The following is a 23842-nucleotide window of genomic DNA, read 5'->3' on the forward strand; positions in this document are numbered from 1 at the left end:
TTCCACACTGTAATCTAATCTAATCTAAACATAGAGCCTGTAACACAAAGGTTTCATTTCTATAGCTTCAAAATTATTTATCAAGAACAGAGATATCCGATTCTTTTGCCCTAGATATGGACACTCATCTCAAAATATAATTTTTTATACATCCTATTGTATGACCCAATTGACAAACAGAATTGTATACAAAAAGTAATTTCACAGCGGAAACAAAGTTTGCACTATCGTTATGTATCTCATTTTCCCTCACCATTCTCATTCTTCTCTTCCTCTGCAGCAACACTTTATGTCATCTATATTACACTTCTTGTCCTCTGTCTCTTACTCTTCAGAGTGCTTTGTTTGCTTCCCATTTCACCATTATTTCTTTATGCCTATTCTTGCCCTTCCACTCTTCCCATCAGCTCCCATCCTCATCGTTGGCATTCTTTTCTTGTTCTAAAATGTGTTCTCCAATTCCCTTTCCCTCTTCATCCACATTTGTCTTCATCAACTCCTTCATAAAATTATGTAAAAGTCAGCTAGCATTATTGGATATCATTGAGTTGTTTTTTGGTTTTTGTTTGTGCTTTTCATTCCTTGCTAGTGCAATTGGGGTGTGTACTTGAATTTATTGTAACCCAGAAACTTTGAGATACCTTTTCACGGAGTGCAACTTGCCTGTAAGAGCACAGTGTGCAAGTTGTCTGTAAGAATACTCATCCAAACAGCCTAATTCCTTTTGTAGCATGCAGTGGTGCCATAATACCTGATAATCTCATGACATCGAAAACACAGAAAGGATTAAATGGCAATTTATATTTTGACTTCAATGTATTCTCAGCAATTTGAATAAAGTATTGCTTTATGAACACTTATGGAGATAATTTGACCAGCCTGACAGAGGTAAACTATCACAAGTGGATTGACTACCTATAATATAACTTTTATTGAAGTCAATATTTTAAAACAATTATTTTTTCTGAGCAGAAGAATTATACGAAGTATTCAGCTATTAACACAAATTGAGAGGGAGAAAAACAACTGAAACTTGAAAACATATTTTCAGTTGTAATATATGACTATACATGGTAGAAAACTTTTCAGTTTAACATTTTTTAATCCCATGATTCTGAGGTGAAGCAGCAGCATTCTTCAGAAATTCTGTAATCACCATACTTATAGAACATAGGCAGCTGCAGCTGAATGATTTGACAGTAATTGTTGTCTTTTGGAAACTGCAGAACATTTAAAGGGACTTTGTTGCCATGGTGAAATGCCTGAAAGACATGTCATCAAGCCTACATGCAGTGCAGCAGCATTCAGATGTACTCTTACTTCATCACTAATCATGTCATGTGTTTTAAAACAAATTTTAATGTATTTGCTGTCTGATGTGTTCATTTGATTTCTTTTTTCTTTGCTCTCTTTCTGGTCTTCCTATTCCTTACGATTTATTGCTAGAAAAAAGAATGACTGGTCTGTTTACTGTATTTTGTCAGGAGGAAAATGACCTAATGATAACTTTTTTAGTTGTCCCTCCCAGTCTACTGAACCATTTAGATTATCTGTAGAAAAGGGATTTCAGAAGGTGGAAATTAAATTAACATCCTATCAGTACATGAAACTATGTTGATTCTCTAATTCATTTTACCATTCTGGTGCTTCTATTTTCACCTTTATAATTAATCAGCAAACATCACCAGCATAAAGTAACAGGCAGCTTGAGAGATCTGACCTATTTCCAGAATATGCTATAGAACTATTGAGTTCATCAGAAGATTCCCATTATGTAATGACTACCATTTTAATGGATTTGAATATACGTTTTTCCCCTTTGCTGTTTTGACCCTTATGATATGTGTCACAAGGAAAAATCTGTTATTGCATACTGAAATAACTTTTCTTAACTTATATGTAGTCTTCATACTGCTTTATTTCATTACCCTTTAGGAACAACTATCAGGGTAGTGAATAATGATTTTTGTAATAATCTCCAGATGTCTGTCTCTCAATGACAGCAGTAAAAACATGTGAGAAAATGCTTCCTTTCTCATGCAGGAGGTGACATGCATTTCTGTCCATGTTCAATACTTCAAAGTTTCAATGATTTAATATGCCCTCAGTACATTTTGGTAAGAAACTCCTATAAAGCAATGATTCATTTTGGAATATGCTTCAGATTGTAAAGTTATGTTCACAAAAGCAGAGGGAGATTTTTCTTTTGTAAATTTTGTTTCTGAAATATTTTCAATTTCCAAAATACAAAAAGGAGATAAAAATGTAAAATGTGTCATTATTTTTCAGGCAGGAAGTCGTGGTAATTAGTACATACAACAATAGTGGCAGGATGCTAAGTTTTCCAAACAGTGGCTTAGTTCATTCTCTACACTACATTTTGTATACTAATTAAATCATCAGAGGCTTCTTTGGCTCTCATAGTAAAAGAACTAGTCTCAGGATTCAAATTCGTTTTGCTTCAAATTTTACGTTAAGCTGATACTTAGAATTGTATTTTTCTTTCTGTTATGCAACTGTTACTGTATCATAATTCCACAGTTAAATGCTGAAAAAATAGACAAATATGAGACACTGAAAGATTTTCTTTGTGATGTCTTATGCACATTAAAATTCTGGACTGAACAACTGGGATCAAAACCTCTGTTCATTTGTTCTATCCGCTGCTCTTGTGCCTGATCTCTGTGCTTCAAAACAGTGAGAGTGTTGCCAATTTAGAAATAGATCTCCAGCACAGTCATGATTTTAACAAAATTGAAAGAGATACAATGTACTGTTATGATCAGGATCTTGGAAGCAACTGGCTTTCTGCATTTAAATGAAGTCAGTTATGCTTCAAGTCTTCACGTTAAAGATGGTATGCTCAATCTAATATTAGAAACAGGACAAATCTTTGAGGAAATCTAAAATCCTAATAATCCAAAATGTATTTATTTATTTATTTCTGTTTCTTTCTAATAGGGTTGGTAGTTATTTAACTGGTGTTTTTTAAAATGTCAAGAAATTCATTCTTTGAAGTCATGTATGGTGCTCAGTTGGCTGGACAGCTGGTTTGCAATGCAGAGAAACACCCTCAAATTTATAGTTTTATATTATTTATTAGGCATATTAACCAATTATTGCATATTTATTGAAAACATTTTGCTTTAATGAGAAACCCACAATTATGTGTATTAAGAAATCTGCTTGATAGATTGTTTAGTTTAAAGCTGATATGGTATTTAGTTGGTCACCGTGATAACTAGGAATATTATTTTATTTTATGACCTGTAGAGTAGTGAGTTGAGAATGCTGGTACATTCCTCGAGCTTTATCATCTCGCTAGGATGTCTGAAATGTGTTGCTATATGCATTTTTAATAAGAAGTTACAACCTTGGAGTAGAACTTGAGGTGAACAGCTTAGTACATTTGGATAAAAACAAGAGTAGATGAAAAATACTGTTGTTGCCTATCTCCTCATTCTCATTATCTTCTGCCATCGCAAAGTTCAAAGATAAAGTTTTTGACTATTTGCCTAATATCATCTTACTCTTGCTTCACCATGACTGGCAAAGCATTCAGACAACACTTTCTGCAACCGGGAATTATCTTCCAAACTTCTTTGCTTTTTACACTTTTCCACATGTCTCAATTTCAAACTTCTCCTCAAGACCTATCTCAGTGACAATACTTAGGCTTCATTAAGTTGTTCCTTTCCCACTTCCTGTTTGAATTTCCTAACTGCCTGAAAACTATTTTGGGAAACATAATTGTACAAAAATCTGCTAATAAGTCAACTGAGACAACACAGCAACTGTGGCCATCATCCTACCAGATCATCAGGCTGCTCTGTCATTAGAAGGACTGGTGGTGTTTTAACCTGAGGGTCACCATGTCTTGGTGAGGGGAGAAGTTGAGAAGGTTTGTCCTTCATGGTAATCTCAAATGTGGAAGCAATGCAGAACTGAACACCTGATCTGTTGAATGTGGAATAAATTGATTCTCGATATGCAGTTTGGACATTGTATGGGATAAAACCTTGCAATGGCATCGTGGATGAGTTTGAAATTCTGCAAGAAAGAGTTGAGGCTGCCAACAAGGAAATGTTATGTAGCTTCTCAGCTGTTATTTAAACAACAAGAATTACTTCTGTTGACCTAAATTTTAGGGTCCTTTTCCTCCTTCTGTTGTGAGCTTCACCCCAATATCACTGTCGATTTCCACTCTAAGAAACTAATGATAATATTTGCATACAACGATTAGGATGGTCTTGTGACTTTCTCTGGTTTGCATACTTAGTATGGGCAAAAACCCATTTATTTCAAATGGATTGATGATTTTGTTGACATATAGCTGACAAGATAACAATGCACATTGAGAGGTGGTGAAATTAGATTAGATTAGATTACTTACAGTTTGGAAACAGGCCCTTCGGCCCAACAAGTCCACACCGACCCGCCGAAGCACAACCCACCCAGACCCATTCCCCCCTTCACCTAACTCTACGAGCAATTTAGCATGGCCAATTCACCTAACCTGCACATTTTTGGACTGTGGGAGGCAACCGGAGCACCCGGAGGAAACCCATGCAGACACGGGGAGAATGTGCTACCTCCACACAGAGGCGGGAATTGAATCCGGGTCTCTGGCGCTGTGAGGCAGTAATACTAACTACTGTGCCACCGTGCCGCCACATTGCTGAGTAATTTCTAGGTAACTTAAAATACTTCTGAAGAAATGTTTTCCCAGCTTTTTACCCTTAATATTTATTTTCCAATGTAATTAAAAAATGTTAAGTATGACTCTAGTTCATTTTAAATGGAGCTGTTGATCCTGATTCAGCAATATTTCCTGAACTATCCTGTGTGGTCCACCACATTTATTTTCCAAGACAAGTAGCTCCTGAACCTATGTAGCCTTAAAGATTCACATTCATTTCCAAGGCAAGTGTCAGTGATTTTAACTTTTTCTGGCTTGTTTTGTATACACATTTAAAACCATCCTCTCTCCTTTGAAGTGTCTCATTTCTCCATGCCCCTTGTAGCTCTTCCATGTCTCTTCTCCCCATCCCGCTCCTTAAACCCAGCAGGCAATTTCCAGATCTACCAAAAAGCTGTCTTGGCAAAAACTCAGTTCTCAGTCCCCCTTTCCAATCTCACGAAAAGGAGTACTTTGGTCCTCCCTCCTACATCAGCTATACAACCTCTCATCCAGCCCATAGCTTCGATGTTTCTGGCAATTCTCTCACTGCCAGCATTAACTTTCCTAACAACAAGCTGTTACTGTAACAGCAGACGAATTCACTGCTGCATTTGCTGATGACAGACTCACTAATAAGCCTATCAGCAGTAAACACTGAGCAGAAGCAGCTTGCAATCTGAGCAGCAGTTCCTCACCATTTTACTTAAAGAAGTTACTTTACTATGATCGGTCACTTACATGACTACATTTTCTGAAGCACTTGGAGACTCTTGGAGGCAAACTTGTTTGCTGCCTCTGTGTATTTTGAGAACTGCAGAGCAGGTAGAAAAGTTAGTCTAAAAGGCATCTGGAATATTTTACTAGGCAAGAGCAGCTACAACCACATAAAACACAATTAGAACACAGTTTTGGACACCACATTAAAGAAGAATGTGATTACACCTGAAAGGATACGTAAGACATGTTGCAAAAAGTGGAGAATTGTAGCCATGAAGAAAAATTAGGTAGGCTAGAATTGTTATCTTTGGAAGAGAGAGAACTAAGGTGTGATTTAATTAGCATGTAAGTAATTAGGAGGAGCCTTAGTAAATCAAAAAGGAATCAACTATTTTTATTACCAGGAAGACCAATAACTAGGAGATAAAGATTTATAGTTATTAATAGAAGGATTATGAGAGAGTTGAAGTTTTTCTTTGCTCTGAGGGTGGTGAGATTCTGGAACTCACTGCCTGGAATGATGGTGAAGGTATTCTGCACCCTTGTGGTGATGTAATCTGCAGAACTACAGATTAAGCACTGGTTTTGACTGGACAGGTAATATACGACTGGTTGATATGGAACAAGAAACAGAATTGCCTCCTTCTGTACCAGAGCAAGATTTATGTTTCTATATACTGGTCTTGTGGATTGTAGCTTATTTATAGTGATAACTTTAATTTTCTTGTTGCAATTCCTGATCAAAATAGCATAGCTCTTGCACCATGATCTTCTTCATTTTGTTCCAGTTGTTTCTATTGTGTATGGCTATATTTTCCCTTTTTTTTGTCAAGTCAAATACCCTATATCTCAGAACAAATAGATTTCCAGTTTTAGGGTTTAACAATATTTCAAAAGTACTCAGCACCTCCTCAGAAGTGTATTCATATTTTCACTGCACTTGGTGTTAATTTTTTTGCACCTTGATGTAGAACTCCTCGAAATTATAGGCCTGTGTTTCCATAATATACAGAGCAAGGGAGTGTTAACACATAGTTTAAAACAATAATTATGTAGCATCTGAAATTTAGACAGTATGAATGACTGAAATTCAGGTTGAAAGAATATGTTCATGGTGTAATTTTGACAGTAGAAAATATGTCCATCAAGTATGCCAACCTGCTAAAAATATATACAGTAGTTGAAAAAGAACATGATATGTTTCATTATTGTGATTCATCACTTTAAGAAGAATTAATAAGCTACCAATTACTATTTTATTAATAGTTAATTTGTTTCTTCCCTGGCTATTATAATACATTACACAATTTGCTTACTCATTTAGAAAGTTGAATCAATGAAACTATGGACGATATCACCAAACCATAAATCAATGATTCTGTTATTGCTCTTTAGGTACTACAAGGCCACCTAAAGAAGGAGAGGTCCCTGGTGTTGACTACAATTTTGTGACTGTGGAAGAATTTATGGAACTTGAAAAAAGTGGTTCACTCTTAGAAAGTGGGACTTACGAAGGTAACTAGTTTATTTTTATGGATAGTCCTGACACAAGTACTGTATTTACAATTCTGACTTCACATACAGACAATGTATCTTACTAATCCTTACTGTAATGAGGTCAGGAGCTGAGTGGCCCTGGAAGAATCCAAACTGGGTCAGTGAGCAGGTTATTGCTGTTGACAACTTAATCACTTTTGATGATCGAGGGCTGGTTGTTGGCTGATTTGAATTTGTTCTGCTTTTTATGTATTGGACATACGTGCACAATTTTCCACATTGTCAAGTAGATGCCAGTCTTGTAGCTGTATTGAAATACATTGGCGAGGGGAGTGGCAAGTTCTGTAGCAGAAGCTTTTAGTACTATTGCTGTAATGCTATCAGGGCCCATAGTCTTTGCAGTAAATAGTGCCTCCATATGTTTTTCATTATCACGTGAAGTAAATCAAATTGGCTGAAGACTGGCATCTGTGATGCTGGGGACCTCTTGAGGAGACATCCACTTGGCACTTTTGGCTGAAGGTTGTTGCGAATGCTTTAGCATTATCTTTTGCACAGATGTCCTGGGTTGTCCCACTATTGAGAATGGGAATATTTGAAGAGCCGCCTGCTGCAGTGAGTTGTCTAATTGTCGATTGCCATTCACAATTTGCAGCAGGACTGCAGACCTTAGATCTGATTCATTGGTGGTTGGATCACTTAGCTCTATCTTTTACTTGCTTATTGTATGGCATTCAAACAATCCTGTTTTGTAGCTTCACCAGGTGACACCTCATTTTTAGGTATGCCTGGTGCTGCTCCTAGTATACCCTCTTGCACTCTTCATTGAACCAGGGTTTGTCATTTGACTTGGTGGTAATGGTAGAGTAGGGGATATGAAGCTCCATGAGGTTGCAAATTCTGCTCCAGATGGCTCAACAAGCTTCATGGATGCCGATTCTCAAGTTGTTCAATCTGTTTGGTCTAGCACTGTGACAGTGCCACACAGCACAATGTAAGGCGAAGGCAGGACTTCATGTTTGCAAGAACTATGTGGTAATCATTCTTACCAATAATATATTGGACAGATGCATCTGAGGTAGGCTGATTGGTAAGGATGAGATCAAGTATGTTTTTCTCTTTTGTTCATTCCCTCAGCATCACCCACAGATGCATTCCAACATTTCAGAAATGACTAGCTCAATCATTGTAGTACTGCTGCTAAACCACTCTTGGTAGTGGACATTGAAATCCCAACCCAGAGTACATCTGAGATCTTGCCATCCTCAGTGCTTTCACCAAGTGATGTTCAATATGGAGATTAGCACCGATGATTCGGAGATTAGTCTTGTATATGTCATGAGCCAGAACAGAAGTATTCTAGCCTTCTGATACTTTTGCTGCAAATTGAGAACCTCGAGAAAACAATATTGCTACAATAATGGCCCCAAACTCTTCAGTATTAAATTGCAAGTTGCCAACAAGTTTGAGATTTTTTTTAAAAATATGATTGTGGATATCTAGAACCTTATAGAGGATTTGCATCTTTAATCCATTCTTTCACTGGATCAACATTGCCTCCCCATTATTTTTAAGAGCTTGTGGATTTGCATAGTAATTAAAACATCCCAGCAAGTTAAATATGGTAATTAATAACTAGGATTTTGTATCTATGAAGCAAAACCAACATTGGCAATGGGGAAAGGATGCAAAATTACATGAGATAATGTTGAGTCAGAATTGCCGAAGGTGTGATGCCACTCCTACATTTTGCAAGGGACACACAGCAGTTTTGTGGAGAAGCCATCATGTTCTCAAAATCAACAATTGAAAAGCACCTAGCTTGTTAATTAGGCAATGAAGCTCTATTGTGTTGGTCCTTTACATATTATGATGAGAACATAGGGGACAGGCTTCCTGGCAACTTTTCAAAGTGTGTAACAGGCAACAGTCATTCTCATTACTTCTCTTGCAACTGTGGAATTATATTTTATTATTTCATAGCTAGAAAGGAATTGCAAAGTTATTTATTTAGTGTTGAGATCCCCTTGATGAAAGCGGGCTTCTAACAATGAGATTGGCAAGGACCTGAAGAGTGGGGTAGATTGGACTGTATGAAACATTTGTTCCCAGTCAGGTGGACACTGCCTTGGATAAAATATGTTATAGTGGAGACCCCTCCAAGTAAAAAACAAACCAGGGGCTGAGACAGGGGATGGTGGTGAGAGATGTATATGTTCAGATCAATAGATCAGGATAGCAGCAATCTCCTGGTCTCCTTTGGAGATAACCTTTCTATGACCACGTTTGCTTCCTTTACTCAGATTTACTTGGTTAGATGGGGAGCTACCATCTTCTATGCCCAAATAAGAAGGTCTTGCAGCTTTTTCAAACAGCCATAGAAGTTGTCACTGTACCTTGAGGCCACTCAGCATCTTGCTTCAGCCATGCTGAAAAGCACTTTTATTCTGTGGGTTTCTGTGAATATTGGAAGGGTCATTGGTAGCTGAAATCTGGTAAACCTGAGTCCTCAGATGATGGCTTCTGGGATGATTGCTAAAGTAAGGAGTTTTCACATCAAAGCTTTGCTACTGGTACCTCATCAATACGGTGGAAAAATGTGTTGCTGGAGAAGCGCAGCAGGTCAGGCAGCATCCATGGAGCAGGAGAATCAACGTTTCGGGCGTAAGCCTTTCTTCAGGGCTTATGCCCGAAACGTTGATTCTCCTGCTCCTTGGATGCTGCCTGACTTGCTGCGCTTTTCCAGCAACACATTTTTCAGGTTTGATCTCCAGCATCTGCAGTCCTCACTTTCTCCTCATCAATATGGTACCAAGCACTTATTTTTGCACCAGGTCACAATCCAAGCAACATCTCAAAGCATCTAGCTGCTGAATAAGTGACTACCCAGCTTACTGTTAACATGAGATTTCTGAGGGAAGTGGGACTCTGAGAACCTTTCCTACCCACTTCCAGTTCTACTTTCCTTTTCCCACTGGATCCTATGAACTCATGAACACCATATTGTGCACCTTTTCAATGATATGAATAATATTAGTGCATTGCCATCCAACTTCCCCAATCCAATGTAAAGTCTCATTCCTTGAAGCAGTGCATTGTTTAGATACTCAAGAAAAGTTAAAATTACATTTTAAAAAAATCTTTTCAGCCAATCATTCTTTCTCTTTCAATTCAGTGTTTCACACCCCACATCCCCCCCCTTATTTCTTTGTTTCTGCCTGACTTAACTCCCATTCACCCACCTTGGCAGTTCTCCCTTATAAGCTCTCAGTGATCAGTAGAACATAGAAAAGTACAGCCCAGAACAGACCCTTTGGCCCACGATGTTGTGCCGAGGTTTAATCCTAATGTAAAATATAATAACTTAACCTAAGCACCCCTCAACTCACTGCTATCCATGTGCATGTCCAGCAGTCACTTAAATGTCCCCAATGACTCTGCGTCCACCACCACAGCTGGTAACGCATTCCATGCATTCACAACTCTCTGCGCAAAGAACCTACCTGTGACGTCTCCTTTATAACTTCCTCCTAATATCTTCAAACTATGCCTCCTCGTACCAGTCAATCCTGCCATGGGGAAAAGTCTCTGGCTATTAACTCTATCTATTCCACTCATTATCTTGTATACCTCGATCAAGTCTCCTCTCTTCCTCCTTCTCTCCAGAGAGAAAGGTCCGGGTTTGGTCAACCTCTCTTCATAAAGCAACTCTCCAGTCCAGGCAACATTCTGGTAAACCTTCTTTACACCCTCTCCAAAGCCTGTGTATCTTTCCTATAGTAGGGTGACCAGAACTGGACACAATATTCCAAGTGTGGTCTCACCAGGGACTTGTAGAGCTGTAGCAAAACCTCGCGGCTCTTAAACTCGATCCCCCTGTTAATGAAAGCCAAAACACCATATGCTTTCTTAACAACCCATTCACTTGGGTGGCAACTTTGAGGAATCTATGTACTTGTACACCCAGATGCCTCTGTTCCTCCACACTGCCAAGAATCCTGTCTTTAATCCTATATTCAGCATTCGAGTTTGACCTTCCAAAATGCATCACTTCGCATTTATCCAGGTTGAACTCCATCTGCCATTTCTCAGCCCAGCTCTGCATCCTGTCTATGTCGTGCTGCAGCCTGCAGTAGCCCTCGATCCTATCGATGACACCTCCAACCTTGTGTCATCTGCAAATTTACTAACCCACCCCTCAACCTCCTCATCCAAGTCATTTATAAAAACTACAAAGAGCAGAGGCCCAGAACAGAGCCCTAGCAGACCCAACTAACACTGACCTTCAGGCAGAATACTTTCCATCTAAAACCAACTCTCTGCCTTCTGTCAGCCAGCCAATTCTGAATCCAGGTAGCCAAATTTCCCTGTATCCCATAGTTCCTGACTTTATGAATGAGCCTACCATGGGGAACCTTATCAAATGCCTTGCTGAAGTCCATATACATCACATACACTGCTTGACCTTCATCGATCTGTCTTGTCACCTCCTCAAAGAACTCAATAAAATTTGTGAGGCAAATCTTTTCCCCTTACAAAGCCATGCTGACTGCCTTTAATCACACTATGCTTTGGCAAATAGTCATAAATGATTATGGAAGTATACTGTTGGACATTGTTACTAAGGCTCAAACATGCTGCAAAGTACAGTGCATAAATTGTCTGTGCTGAAGATTACAAGATAAGTCTGTTCACTATGAGATACCACACAACAAGAAGTAGTGGTGTAATATTTAAGCTCATTTTTATATGTGAAATATTTAAAAGGGGAAAATAGACAAAATGTACCATGGGCAAGTCATAGTCATAAGCAGAGTAATGGACCATTTGGTCCAATTCGTCCATGCCGACCAGATGTCCCAATCTGACCTAGTCCCATTTGCCTACGAGTGGCCCATACCCCTTTAAACCCTTTGTATTTATAAACCCATCCAGATTCCTTTTAACTGTTGTAATTGTACCAGCCTCTAACACTTCCTCTGGCAGCTCACTCCAGACATACACCACCCTCTGGGTGAAAATGTTGCCTCTTAGGTCCTTTTTATATCTTTCTCTTCTCAACTTTAACCTATGCCCTCTAGTTTTGGATTTGCCTCACTCTAGAAAAAGACCTTGATTATTCACCCTATCCAAGTCCCACATGATATTATAAATCTCTATGAAGTCATCTCTTGGCCTCCAACACTCCATAGAAGAAGCCCCAGCCAATTCAATCTCTCTCTATAACTCAAACCTTCCAGTCATTTCAGCATCTTTATAAATCTTTTTTGCACCCTCTCAAGTTTAACAACCTCCTTCCTTTAGAAGGGCACCAAGATTTTTATGCAGAATTCTAAAATGGCCTCAACAATGTCCTGTACAACCACAACATGATGTCCCAACTCCTATACTAAATGTTCTGATCAATAAAGGCAAATTCTGATCAATAAAGACACCACCCTGTCTACCTGCGACTCTACTTTCAAGGAACTATGCACCTGCACCGCATGGTCTATTTGTTTGGCAACACTCTCCAGCGCCCTAGATTTAATTGTAGAAGTCCTACCCTGGTTTGCCTTACCAAAATGCAACACTTCACATTTATCAAAATTAAGCTCTTTCTGCCATTCTATGGCCCAATGGCCCACCCGATCAAGGTCCCCTTGTACGCTGAGATAATCTTCACTGTTCACTACACCGCCTACTTTGGTATCATCTGCAAACATACTACCATACCTCCTATGTTCTCATCCAAATAATTTATATAAATAAAAAAAGCATTGGAGCCAGCACTGATCCTTGTGGCACACCACTGGTCAGAAGGCTTCAGTCCAAAAAGCAACTCTATCTCCTACCTTCAAGCAATTTTGTATCCAATTTGCTAGCTCCCCATTGGATCCCATGTGATCTAACCTTACTTACCAGTCCACCATGCGGAACCTTGTTGAATATCTTGCTGAAGTCCGTATAAACAACGTCCACAGCTCTGCCTTCATCAGTGCTCTTCGTTACTTCTTCAAAAAGTTAGTTAGACAAAATTTCCCATGCTCAACGCCATATTGACTATCCCTAATCAGCCTTTGCTTTTCCAAATGCATGTAAATCCTGTCCCTCAGAATCCCCTCCAACATCTTACCCACCACTGATATAAGGCTCACCAGTCTGTAATTCGCTAGCCTTTCCTTACCACCTTTTTTAAATAATGGCACCATATTGGCGAACCTCCAGTCTTCTGGCACCTCATCTGTGGCCGTCAATGATATAAATATCTCAGTAAGGGGCCTAGAAACATTTTTCTGACATCTCACAAAGTTCTGGAACATACCTGATCAGGTTCCAGGGACTTATCTACCTTTATGTGATTTTAGACCTCTCGCAAAGACATTGTCATATTTTTTGAAAACAAAGTCAGCTACTCAATAAATAACTGCCAAAACTGCATTAAAACATCTCGGACACCAAACATGCTGAATTGTACAATTAAGTTAAGGATGGCATAGTGGCTCAGTGGTTAGTACTGCAGCCTAACAGCACTAGGGACCCAGGTTCAATTCCAGATTGGGTGACTGTCTTTGGGGAATTTGAATGTCCTCAAAGTGTCTGCATGGGTTTCCTCCGGATGCTCGGTTTCCTGTCATGGTCCAAAGATGTGCAGGTTAGGTGGATTGGCCATGCTAAGTTGCCATGCTGTCCAGGGATGTGTAGGTTAGGTGGACTAGCCATGGGAATTGCAGAGATGGGGTATGGTTCTGGGTCTGGGTCTGGGTCTGTCTGGGTGGGATGCTCTTCAGAGAGTCGGTGTGGACTTGTTGGGCTGAACAGCCTGTTTCACACTGTAGGGATTCTATGAATTACGTTTCAGCCCTGAGTTTACGATGTTTACATGGCCATGTTAGAAAGTCAAAGTTTTCAAAAATGTGTCACTTTGAAAATCCTCGATTCAAACCGTTACTTTCTATTCTTTAGTTGCATAATGTTTGCCTCTGTAACTTAAAAGATGAGGATTTGATTTTAGGTTGTTGGGGACATGAAAATGCAATTTTTATATATTTCTAGTTCAAAGCATATATATATAATATAAGAATCTAAGCAGAGCAACTTTTCAGCTGTTTACAAATATATTGTATCAACTTAGACTGTTAGTCTTCACTTATAACATTAGTAAGTACAGGATGTACCCGTTGAACTTATATTGTGGTGAAATGTCTAAGCCTGATTTCAGTCTACGTTTGGGAATCCCAATACCCAAATACTTTCCACTTCCTCACCTCACAGCACATTGTCTGACTTACGTGATGCAAGTGTCAAATGTAAATGCCCAAATGGACCCCACAGTGAGTACAGGAATGGTATCGTTATTAGAAGGTTGGAGCTGCTTGCAAAGCACAAGCAGCAAGGCAGACAGCAGTCATAGAATCCGCTATTTGCTTGCAGAAAAAAGGTGGCAAACAGATTAGAGGATCAGATGCCTCATTATGCGCAAGTCACCATGTGGCCAACTGAAAAGCAGTGCGCCCAGTTCAGTATAAAATCCTTTCATACTAAAACATTTCTCCTCTTAAAAAGTGTCATTCAAGTGTTGCTCCCATTGAACTAGATATTAATTGAAAGTAAAATTCCATCAACACACACCTGTAGCTTAATTACATGAAGGTTTGTTAGATTCTTCCCTTTGGTTTTAACAGCTGTATTACCTTAACTGTAGCTTCATAAATAAAATTGAATTATTTTAAAATATTATCAGTTGGAAGCAAGGTTGAAAATAATTTAGTTTTGAAGAGAGGCAATGTTCTACAATGCTCAGAGAGTTAAAATCAGTAGTCCTCTTGAATGTTTCTCTGCAAACTAAGGGGTTAGTGTTTTCAAGAATTTTGAGAACCAGACAGTAGAATTATTCAGGTGGAAGCCTCACTATTTCTCCATCCCCTTGCCCTATATCTGCCCCTTCTGCTGTTGCTACTGTCCATCATTGGCATTCTGACCCCATTCATCCTCTGAGTATGAACCTGGTCTTATTTAAGTTTAAAATACTAGTCTTGTACCCATTCTTCATTAGACTGAATTTAAAATTCAACAATGTTATGAGATGGTGAGATGAGGAACAGTCAGTGAATGCAGCTTAACACGTGGCTGCAATGTTGGTGCAGGAGGGAGGGCTTCAGATACCTAGACCATTGGGATACCTTCTGGGGAAGGTGGGACCTGTACATGAAGGAGGGGTTGCACCTGAACTGGAGAGGCACAAATGTCCTGAGTGGGAGATTTGCTCGTGTGATTCGGGAAGGTTTAAAATAGTTTGACAAAGGGGTAGGAATCAGAGCCACATGTCTGAGAGGGGGTCAGTTGCAGATGGGACAGTGACAGGATATATTGAATCTATCAGGAAGGTTTCTCATGCGATGAAACACAAGGACCAGTTAAAGTATGTCTGCTTTAATGCAACGAGTGTCCGAAATAAGAGTGACGAACTTAGAGCATGGATCAGTTCTTGGGGCTACGATGTTGTGGCCACAATGAGGACGTGGGTTTCACTGGGGCAGGCATGGTTGCTTGATGTTCCAGGGGTTAGAACGTTTTAAAAGAACAGGGAGAGTGGAAAAAGAGGAGGGGGTGTAGCATTGCTAATCAGAGAGTGCATCACAGCTACAGAAATTAAGGTTGTTGAGGAAGGTTTGTCAACTGAGTCAGTATGGGTGGAAGTTAGGAACAGCAAGGGAACAGCCACCGCATTGGGGGTTTTCTACAGACCACCTAATAGCAGTAGAGAGATTGAAGATCTCATAGGCGGGCAGATTCTGGAAAAATGCAAAAGTAGAAAGGGCACAGCAGACATGAGGAAACTATTTAAGGAGCATTTGTTGCGAGTGATGCATAAATTTGTTCCTCTGAGACAGTTAAGAAGTGTTAAGATTAAGGAATCTTGGATGACGAGAACAGAGGAACTTCTCGTCAAAAGGAAGAAGGCAGCTTATGTAAGGTGGAGGAAGCAAGGATCTAGCACAGCTTTAGACAATTACAGACTTGCTAGAAAGGAGCTCAGAAATGGACTGAGGAAAGCCAGGAGGGGGCACGAAAAAGGCTTGGCAAGAAGGATTAGGGAGAACCCAAAGCCATTTTACTCATATGTGAGGAATAAGAGAATGATCAGGGAGAAGGTAGGGCCGATCAGGGAGAGCGGAGGGAACTTGTGCGTGGAGTCTGAGCAGATAAGGGAAGCCCTAAATGAATTTCTTGCTTCGGTTTTCACCAAGGAAAGGGAACTTGTTGTAAATGAAAACTTAGAGGAGCTGGGATACAGTCTTGAACAGATCAAAATTGATGAAGTCGATGTGCTAGAAATTTTGGAAAACATTAAGATTGATAAGTCCACAGGGCCAGATCAGATTTATCCTAGGCTGATCCGGGAAGTGAGAAAGGAGGTTGCTAAGCCGCTGGCGAGGATATTTGCCTCCTCACTCTCCACAGGAGTCGTACCGGAGGATTGGAAGGAGGCGAATGTTCTTCCTCTTTTCAAGAAGGGTAATAGGGAAATCCCTGGCAATTACAGACCAGTCAGTCTTACATCTGTGGTCAGCAAAGTTTTGGAAAGAATTCTGAGGGATAGGTTTTATGACTATTTGGCAAAGCATAGTGTGATTAAAGGCAGTCAGCATGGCTTTGTGAGGGGCAGGCCTGCCTCACAAATCTTATTGAGTTCTTTGAGGAAGTATCAAGACCGGTCGACGAAGGTCGAACAGTGGATGCGGTGTATATGGACTTCAGCAAGGCATTTGATAGGGTTCCCCATCGTAGGCTCATTCATAAAGCCAGGAAGTATGGGATACAGGGAGATTTGGCTATCTGGATTCAGAATTGGCTGGCTGACAGAAGGCAGAGAGTGGTTGTAGATGGAAAATATTCTGCCTGGAGGTCAGTGTTGAGTGAGGTCCCGCAGGGCTCTGTTCTTGGGCCTCTGCTCTTTGTAGTTTTTATAAATGACTTGGATGAGGAGGTTGAGGGATGGGTTAGTAAATTTACAGATGACACAAACGTTGGAGGTGTCGTCGATAGGATCGAGGGCTACTGCAGGCTGCAGCGCGACATAGACAGGATGCAGAGCTGGGCTGAGAAATGGCAGATGGAGTTCAACCTGGATAAATGCGAAGTGATGCATTTTGGAAGGTCAAACTCGAATACTGAATATAGGATTAAAGACAGGATTCTTGGCAGTGTGGAGGAACAGAGGGATCTGGGTGTGCAAGTACATAGATTCCTCAAAGTTGCCACCCAAGTGGATGGGTTGTTAAGAAAGCATATGGTGTTTTGGCTTTCATTAACAGGGGGATCGAGTTTAAGAGCCGTGAGGTTTTGCTGCAGCTCTACAAGTCCCTAGTGAGACCACACTTGGAATATTGTGTCCAGTTCTGGTCACCCTATTATAGGAAAGATCCAGAGGCTTAGAGAGGGTGCAAAGAAGGTTTACCAGGATGCTGCCTGGACTGGAGGGTTTGTCTTATGAAGGAAGGTTGAATAAGCTTGGACTTTTCTCTCTGGAGAGAAGGTGGAAGAGAGGAAACCTGATCGAGGTATAGAAAATAATGAGTGGAATAGATAGATTCAATAGCCAGGGACTTTTCCACAGGGCAGGATTGACTGGTACGAGAAGTCATAGTTTGAAGATATTAGGAGGAAGGTATAAACGAGACGTCAGAGGCAGGTTGAGAGTTGTGAATGCATGGAATGTGTTGCCAGCTGTGGTGGTGGAAGCAGAGTTATTGGGGACATTTAAGCGACTACTGGACATGCACATGGAAATTAGTGAGTTGAGGGGTGCGTAGGTTAAGTTACTATATTTTACATTAGGATTAAATCTCGGCACAAGTTCTGTGCTGTACTTTTCTATGTTCTATGTTCTATCTATTGCTACCTAGAGACACCTCACTAATTGACGTTATTTATTAATCCTATCCTGTTGCACAATACCAGGTCTATTATTGCCGGCTCTAGGCTCCAGGACATTATAAGAAACTATCCCAGAAGCATTCTATGAGCCCCTCATCTCAGCTACATGCGCTGATTTGATTTTTTTTAAGTCCATATGTATCTCAAAATCCCTTATTATTATTGCTTTATCTTTCTGACAAGTTTCTATTATTTCTTCCTTTATACTTGCCCCGATAATGTGGTTATTGTTAGGGACCTGTACACAACTTTTTGCTTTCTTCCTTTATTATTTCTCATCTCTATCCAAATCACTTCTTTCTCCTGAATGACTCAGGTCATCCCTCTCTATTAGGTTAATGCTATCTTTTGTTAGCAAAGCAGCCTCCACTTTTTCCAAACTTCTAGTCCTTCAAAATGTCATATACTCTTAAATATACATTCACACTCTGTGTTATCCTGTAGCTGTATTCCTGTAATGCCTTACCGATAGTATTTATTTTTCTTTGACTATCCGTTCATCTCTTTTGTTTGCAACACTAGATGCAATCAGATGCAGATATGTTTATCCTTTTATAATTTTTGTAACCTCCAACCTCATGTGTTGATTTGTACTGTGTATCCTTCCTGTCACCTGAGCTGCTTCTCAAAATATTGATTGTCTCTCAAAAAGCAGCAAGAGAGGACAGAAGGATCTGTGGTAGAAGAGTCTGAAGCAGTGAGTATAGAAGATACAGAATCTGTGATTGGAGAGGAGCTCTTCATTGCTTCAGTCTTCTTCACATCTGGTGTTGACTTTTCTCTTATTTGTCAGCCTCAAAATTGGATTTTCAAGGCAAATTTGCTCAGTGTTTAAACACTATATGAAACTAATGTACAAAAACATAATAATAAAAAAAATCTGCTGTGTGAATGCAGATAATCAATAATTTGGTGATACTTGATCTGTATCCCCATGTGTTGATATCTTAGAGAAACTACAGTTTGCTTCTGTGAAGATTTACATCTGATGATCATTTTGCCATTCAATACTGAGAAATTTTATGGCCAAGAAGATGAATTTGAATTTTAAACGATAAGCATTCTGAGCTTATAAAGCCTATATGTAGAAGTATAGATATTGCTTCTTCAGGTTCCATTATTTCACATGTTAGTTTTGGCAATATTGAGCACACTAAAGTTTAAAGAAAATTGCACAGAAATTGTAAAATTTATATCTCCCTCCGACAGAAAATGTTTGAAATGTTTATATATTGGCAAAATATAGCAATTAAATCAAAATACATCGATAAAAATTGCAGACATGATTTGCAAAGCTATGATTTCTGATGTAACATGAACACTTTGCATGTTTGCATGTTAATCATATTCATTAAATAAACTGTTAAACCAACTTCCTGTCATTTTAATAGCAGTATTCTGGAATACTGTTGTCAGATTATGACTTCAGGGTTTGTAAACTGCAGGCATGCTATGCACATATTATTTCTGGTTCAGCAGAACTATCTATTTATAGTTGTTGAATATTGGTAGTCTTTTCTATTTTGGAGAATGTTGCTTTTTGTACTTGACTTTTGGATTTTACTGTCGGAATATAATATTCAATATGGGAGCACATCCCTTTCAAAGTATTTGAATCACTGTGTTGGAGGGATAACATCATAGACATTGAAAATTGTACTTGCCAAATATCTCAGGAAAGTATGCTGTGTGCAGCTATGCCTTGGAGCTACATCCCTCTCCCAAACTGAATGTAATGCAACCTGATTAACCTTTCCTCATTAGACAAATCCTTCATCCAAGGAATTAGCCAAATGAATCTTCTCTGAAGTGCTTCCAATGAAATATGTCCCCCCTTAAATAAATCAACTGTACACAGTATCAACATCCTACACAACCAGAGCAAGATTTCCTAACTTTTAAACTCCACACCCTCACACGAAGGCCAATATTTTATTTGTCTTCCAAATAACTTTGTTATGGTCACAGTTGTGAAAGTATTAAGCAAGCCAGATTTGTTAGAATTAGCTTGATAGAACACAATGGTTTAAAGAATATAATGTGTGGAAAAAGCAAAAGTATGAAAATAGCAACAGAAATTCAGGATTAAGTTGAAATGCCAAATTTATCTTCCCAATGCACACTTCAATCAAACCGAAGTAATAATCACTAAATAGGTACATTGAATAAGATTATGTTTCTAAACAATATAAGCTTTTACTTAAAAACCATTCAACACACTTAATCCAACTTGATCTTTTTTGTTTATTGGGACTTCCATTGCAATATATGTCAGTTAAACACATTCATACTGTGGAAGGTAGTTCTCTTTTTTACTCTAGATCTATCTACACCGGTCACAATTCAGGTCTACAGTACAACACAACCAACACAATTTCCTGGCCAAAGTATAGTCATCACACACAAGCACCCATCAGACACACATACACACATGCCACTTGCACGTTCTCGCTCGCACACTCTTGCTCTTAGCAGCTATCAGTGACTTTGGGATCTTTCAATACTTTACATACTGGAGCATAACAGATATTGCTGCAAAATGCAAACATTCTTGACTTCCAATGTTTGATCTTGCATTGAGTAGATTCCTAAATGGTGTCCCATGATGGAGGCATCCAGGACAGGCCAGACTGTGAGAATGATCCATAAAAATCACTGACCGATAAGTGAGAAATCATCACTATAATTACCACCTTCTGACAGTAATTTGAAGATCTGAGCTGTGCTTAATTCTGTGATGTTGTTGTTTTTGTTCAAATGCTTACAAGATTTGTTGCAGCATGGTGAATTTAAGTGGGGTCGTCAATTTCCTTCTTTAGCCAATTCTTTATTATAACTAGTTGGTTCTTAGTACTGAACCCAAGTATAAGTTGCTTATTTAGTGATTTCGAATGAAGTAACTGTCTTAGAAATTTTATTGATCCAAAAGGAAAATATGGAATAAGTTTATTAATATTGAAACCAAAATCACTTCCACCAGTCATTCACATTCTGCCAACAGAACTATACGGATCTATGTGAAAAGAAAACAAGGGAAGTTTAGATGTTAGTCCCATTATTCTCTTCTAGATGTATATGGACATTTGGACCTAAGAGCTTCTTTACTGCTGTTTGATTATAACATTCAGCAACTTCCAATATAGTAGTCTTCAGCAAAACCAGACTGTTCATAACCTCTTTTCTTTGATTTCCATACCCCTTCCATACCCTTTGGAGAAATGCATTTGTAAGGACACTGTGCACTCTGAATTGTCATAGTCGTTTGACCTCTGCCATCGATTTCAAATTCGAGAAGTCATTAAAGTCTGCACGAGGATCATGACACCGGAAGTGAGCAGCTGAAATTTGTTGATTTTGAGAGCTGTAAAGAGCCAACTGCTATAAGAAATAACAGAATAATTAGACCTGTAGTTTGCAGCTTTTTTCTAATGGGTGAATCAGGATGGCCCTAGATCTCACTGAAGAGCAGAAATATCAGGCTGGTGAAATCTTGTAGACCTTGAAGACCCATTTGGAACTGATTGAACTTATAAATGGTATTTGTTTAACATCAGAGCCTCAAAGTGTTTTGCTGAAGCAATGCAAACCTATAAAGATAGCTGCTGGGGCAATGTTAAATGATTATTCAGTTGAAATGCTCTACATTTAATTTAAATGTGGTGAATAGTTTGTGTCTGTTTAAAAATTATTACATGGGGAGAGCATCAAGTGAATGTGAGGTGTCAGATTGAATGTAGCACAGTTTCTATGTTATCATTTTCACACACCTGTGCAAAATGGCACAAGACAATAACCAAAAAAATGAGCCCATCAAAGGAAACATTGAGGATATGTAATAGATCAATACTTATCTCAAGAGGACAAATTAATCTGAGAGGCCAATTCAGTGTCAAGAATAAAGATCTGCAATTTAAGATTGTAATCGTAAGCAAAGATTACTTATCTCAGTTGGTGCAAGTTTAAAGCTTGAACTGGTAATGCCACAAGTACCTAAATATATTGCCTAGTCTCAACTCTGCTGCAGATACAAAGGGACCTCTGTCACCGCCACTCTGGACTTGCTTACCTCTGTGTTGGGCTTGCTCTTCTCCACATTGGTCTCACCCTCCCCTGCATTGGGCTCACTCTTCCCTGCATTGGGCTCGCTCTCCCCCCCCCCCATGTTGTCTCACTGTCACCCACACTGGTTCGAACTGCCCACAAAAGGTAAACAGATTAAAGTAAGAGGCAAAAAAAAGCTGTGAAGGAAGGAAAATAAAGTAAAAGGGCATGTAGCAGATGAGCTCCAGGCAGGAGCCTGCACACTGCACTGTTTACTCCCCCACCAACTTAGGTGCTTGTTCATGGATGTAGTACCAACCATGAACGTACATGGGTATTGTACAAATGGTGAAAGGACTTTGCCCTGTTCGTGATAAAATGAGAGCTACAGTAGAGATGCAGCAATGAACAAATGAGAAAGCAGTGCAATGATTTGTGAAACACCATTGTAAACATCTACACAAACTCATGCAAAGGATATGTTGTGGTTTTTGGGAACAGATTCAGAAGAGCAGTCACTCATAGAAAACAACTAGTAATGACGGCATCAGTGCTGAGATCCTATAATGTGAATGATGAAGTTACCCTTCGGTAAATGCCAGTAAGGCAGGACTTGCAGCAACCAACATGCTGCCAGGACAACCAGTTTTATTTGCATCCAGGATGATAGAGGTGGGAGACAAAATAATACAGTCTGACCACAAGCCAATCTCAAACTGTTTCTATCTGCTCCAAATCACATATATAGAATTCTTGTTGGTGGTGGTATCATTGAAAGTGACATATAAGCAAGGAAAGCACATGTATATTTGCCAACATGCTACCATAAGCTCTATCACCATAAAGGAAGGTACAGATGCGCAATGCAATGCAAATCTCCAAATTCTACAGGAGACATGACGAAAGTATGACCTGAAACTATCAAATAAGAGAGCTGCTGTAAGAGAGATTTGGGCATATGGACATGAAATGACTGTGCTAGATGGCATTTTAAACAAAGATGATGTGGAAAGAGATGCAGAAATGCATCTATGAAAGCTATCAAGGAATTAATTCTACTCTACAGAAAGCAAGAAAAGTGCGTGACTGGCCAGCTATGAGCTTAAGGACCACATCACTATGTGGGTGGCACAATGGCACAGTGGTTAGCACTGCTGCCTCACAGTGCCAGAGACCTGGGTTCAACTCCTGCCTCAGGTTTGCACATGCTCCCCGTGTCTGCGTGGGTTTCCTCCTGGTGCACCGGTTTCCTCCCACAATCCAAATATGTGCAGGTTAGGTGAATTGGCCTGGCTAAATTGCCCGTAGTGTTGGGTGAAGGGGTAAATGTAGGGGAATGGGTCTGGGTGGGTTGCGCTTCGGTGGATCGGTGTGGATTTGTTGGGCCGAAGGGCCTGTTTCCACACTGTAAGTAATCAAATCAAATCTAATCACCCAATTCAATGTTTGTAACCTATAACAAGCTAAAGAACCATTCATGACTCATGATATCCCAACCAGACCTTGGATAAGGTTTGAAGTAAACTCTTTCATTTTTGCAGGTATTGATTATCTTGTCATTATCAATAACTATTTTGATTGCTAGGAGTTAGGTCAGCAGGGGTCAATAGTTGTCTGTGAGGTGGTATAATGCCTGAAAACGTCAGGTGCTTCATAAGTGATTGGGAAATTCAACACCAAATATCATCTTTACATTATACTCAGTCAAATGAAATGGATAAGAGAACATTGAAAAATGTTAAAGGGATGAGAAAAATATCGAGCAGAACCAACATAGAACTATGCTGAAAATGTGTTGCTGGAAAAGCGCAGCAGGTCAGGCAGCATCCAAGGAACAGGAGAATCGACGTTTCAGGCATAAGCCCTTCTTCAGGAATGAGGAAAGTGTGTCCAGCAGGCTAAGATAAAAGGTAGGGAGGAGGGACTTGGGGGTGGGGCTTTGGAAATGCGATAGGTGGAGGGAGGTCAAGGTGAGGGTGATAGGCC

At 39.5% G+C, this 23842-nt stretch overlaps 1 protein-coding gene across 15 annotated transcripts in view; it reads left to right on the top strand.

The window, feature by feature from the left end:
* magi2a (membrane associated guanylate kinase, WW and PDZ domain containing 2a) overlaps positions 1 to 23842 on the top strand; it is a 682885-nt gene that overhangs the window by 439931 nt on the left and 219112 nt on the right. For all 15 annotated transcript variants that reach the window (XM_043713779.1, XM_043713778.1, XM_043713782.1 and 12 more), the window contains one exon: positions 6794 to 6913. In XM_043713779.1, coding sequence (XP_043569714.1) covers positions 6794 to 6913 — 120 coding nt within the window. The remainder of the gene's footprint in view (positions 1 to 6793; positions 6914 to 23842) is intronic.

The sequence above is a fragment of the Chiloscyllium plagiosum genome, chromosome 23 (genome assembly GCF_004010195.1).
Source record: "Chiloscyllium plagiosum isolate BGI_BamShark_2017 chromosome 23, ASM401019v2, whole genome shotgun sequence".
Lineage (NCBI taxonomy): Eukaryota > Metazoa > Chordata > Chondrichthyes > Orectolobiformes > Hemiscylliidae > Chiloscyllium > Chiloscyllium plagiosum.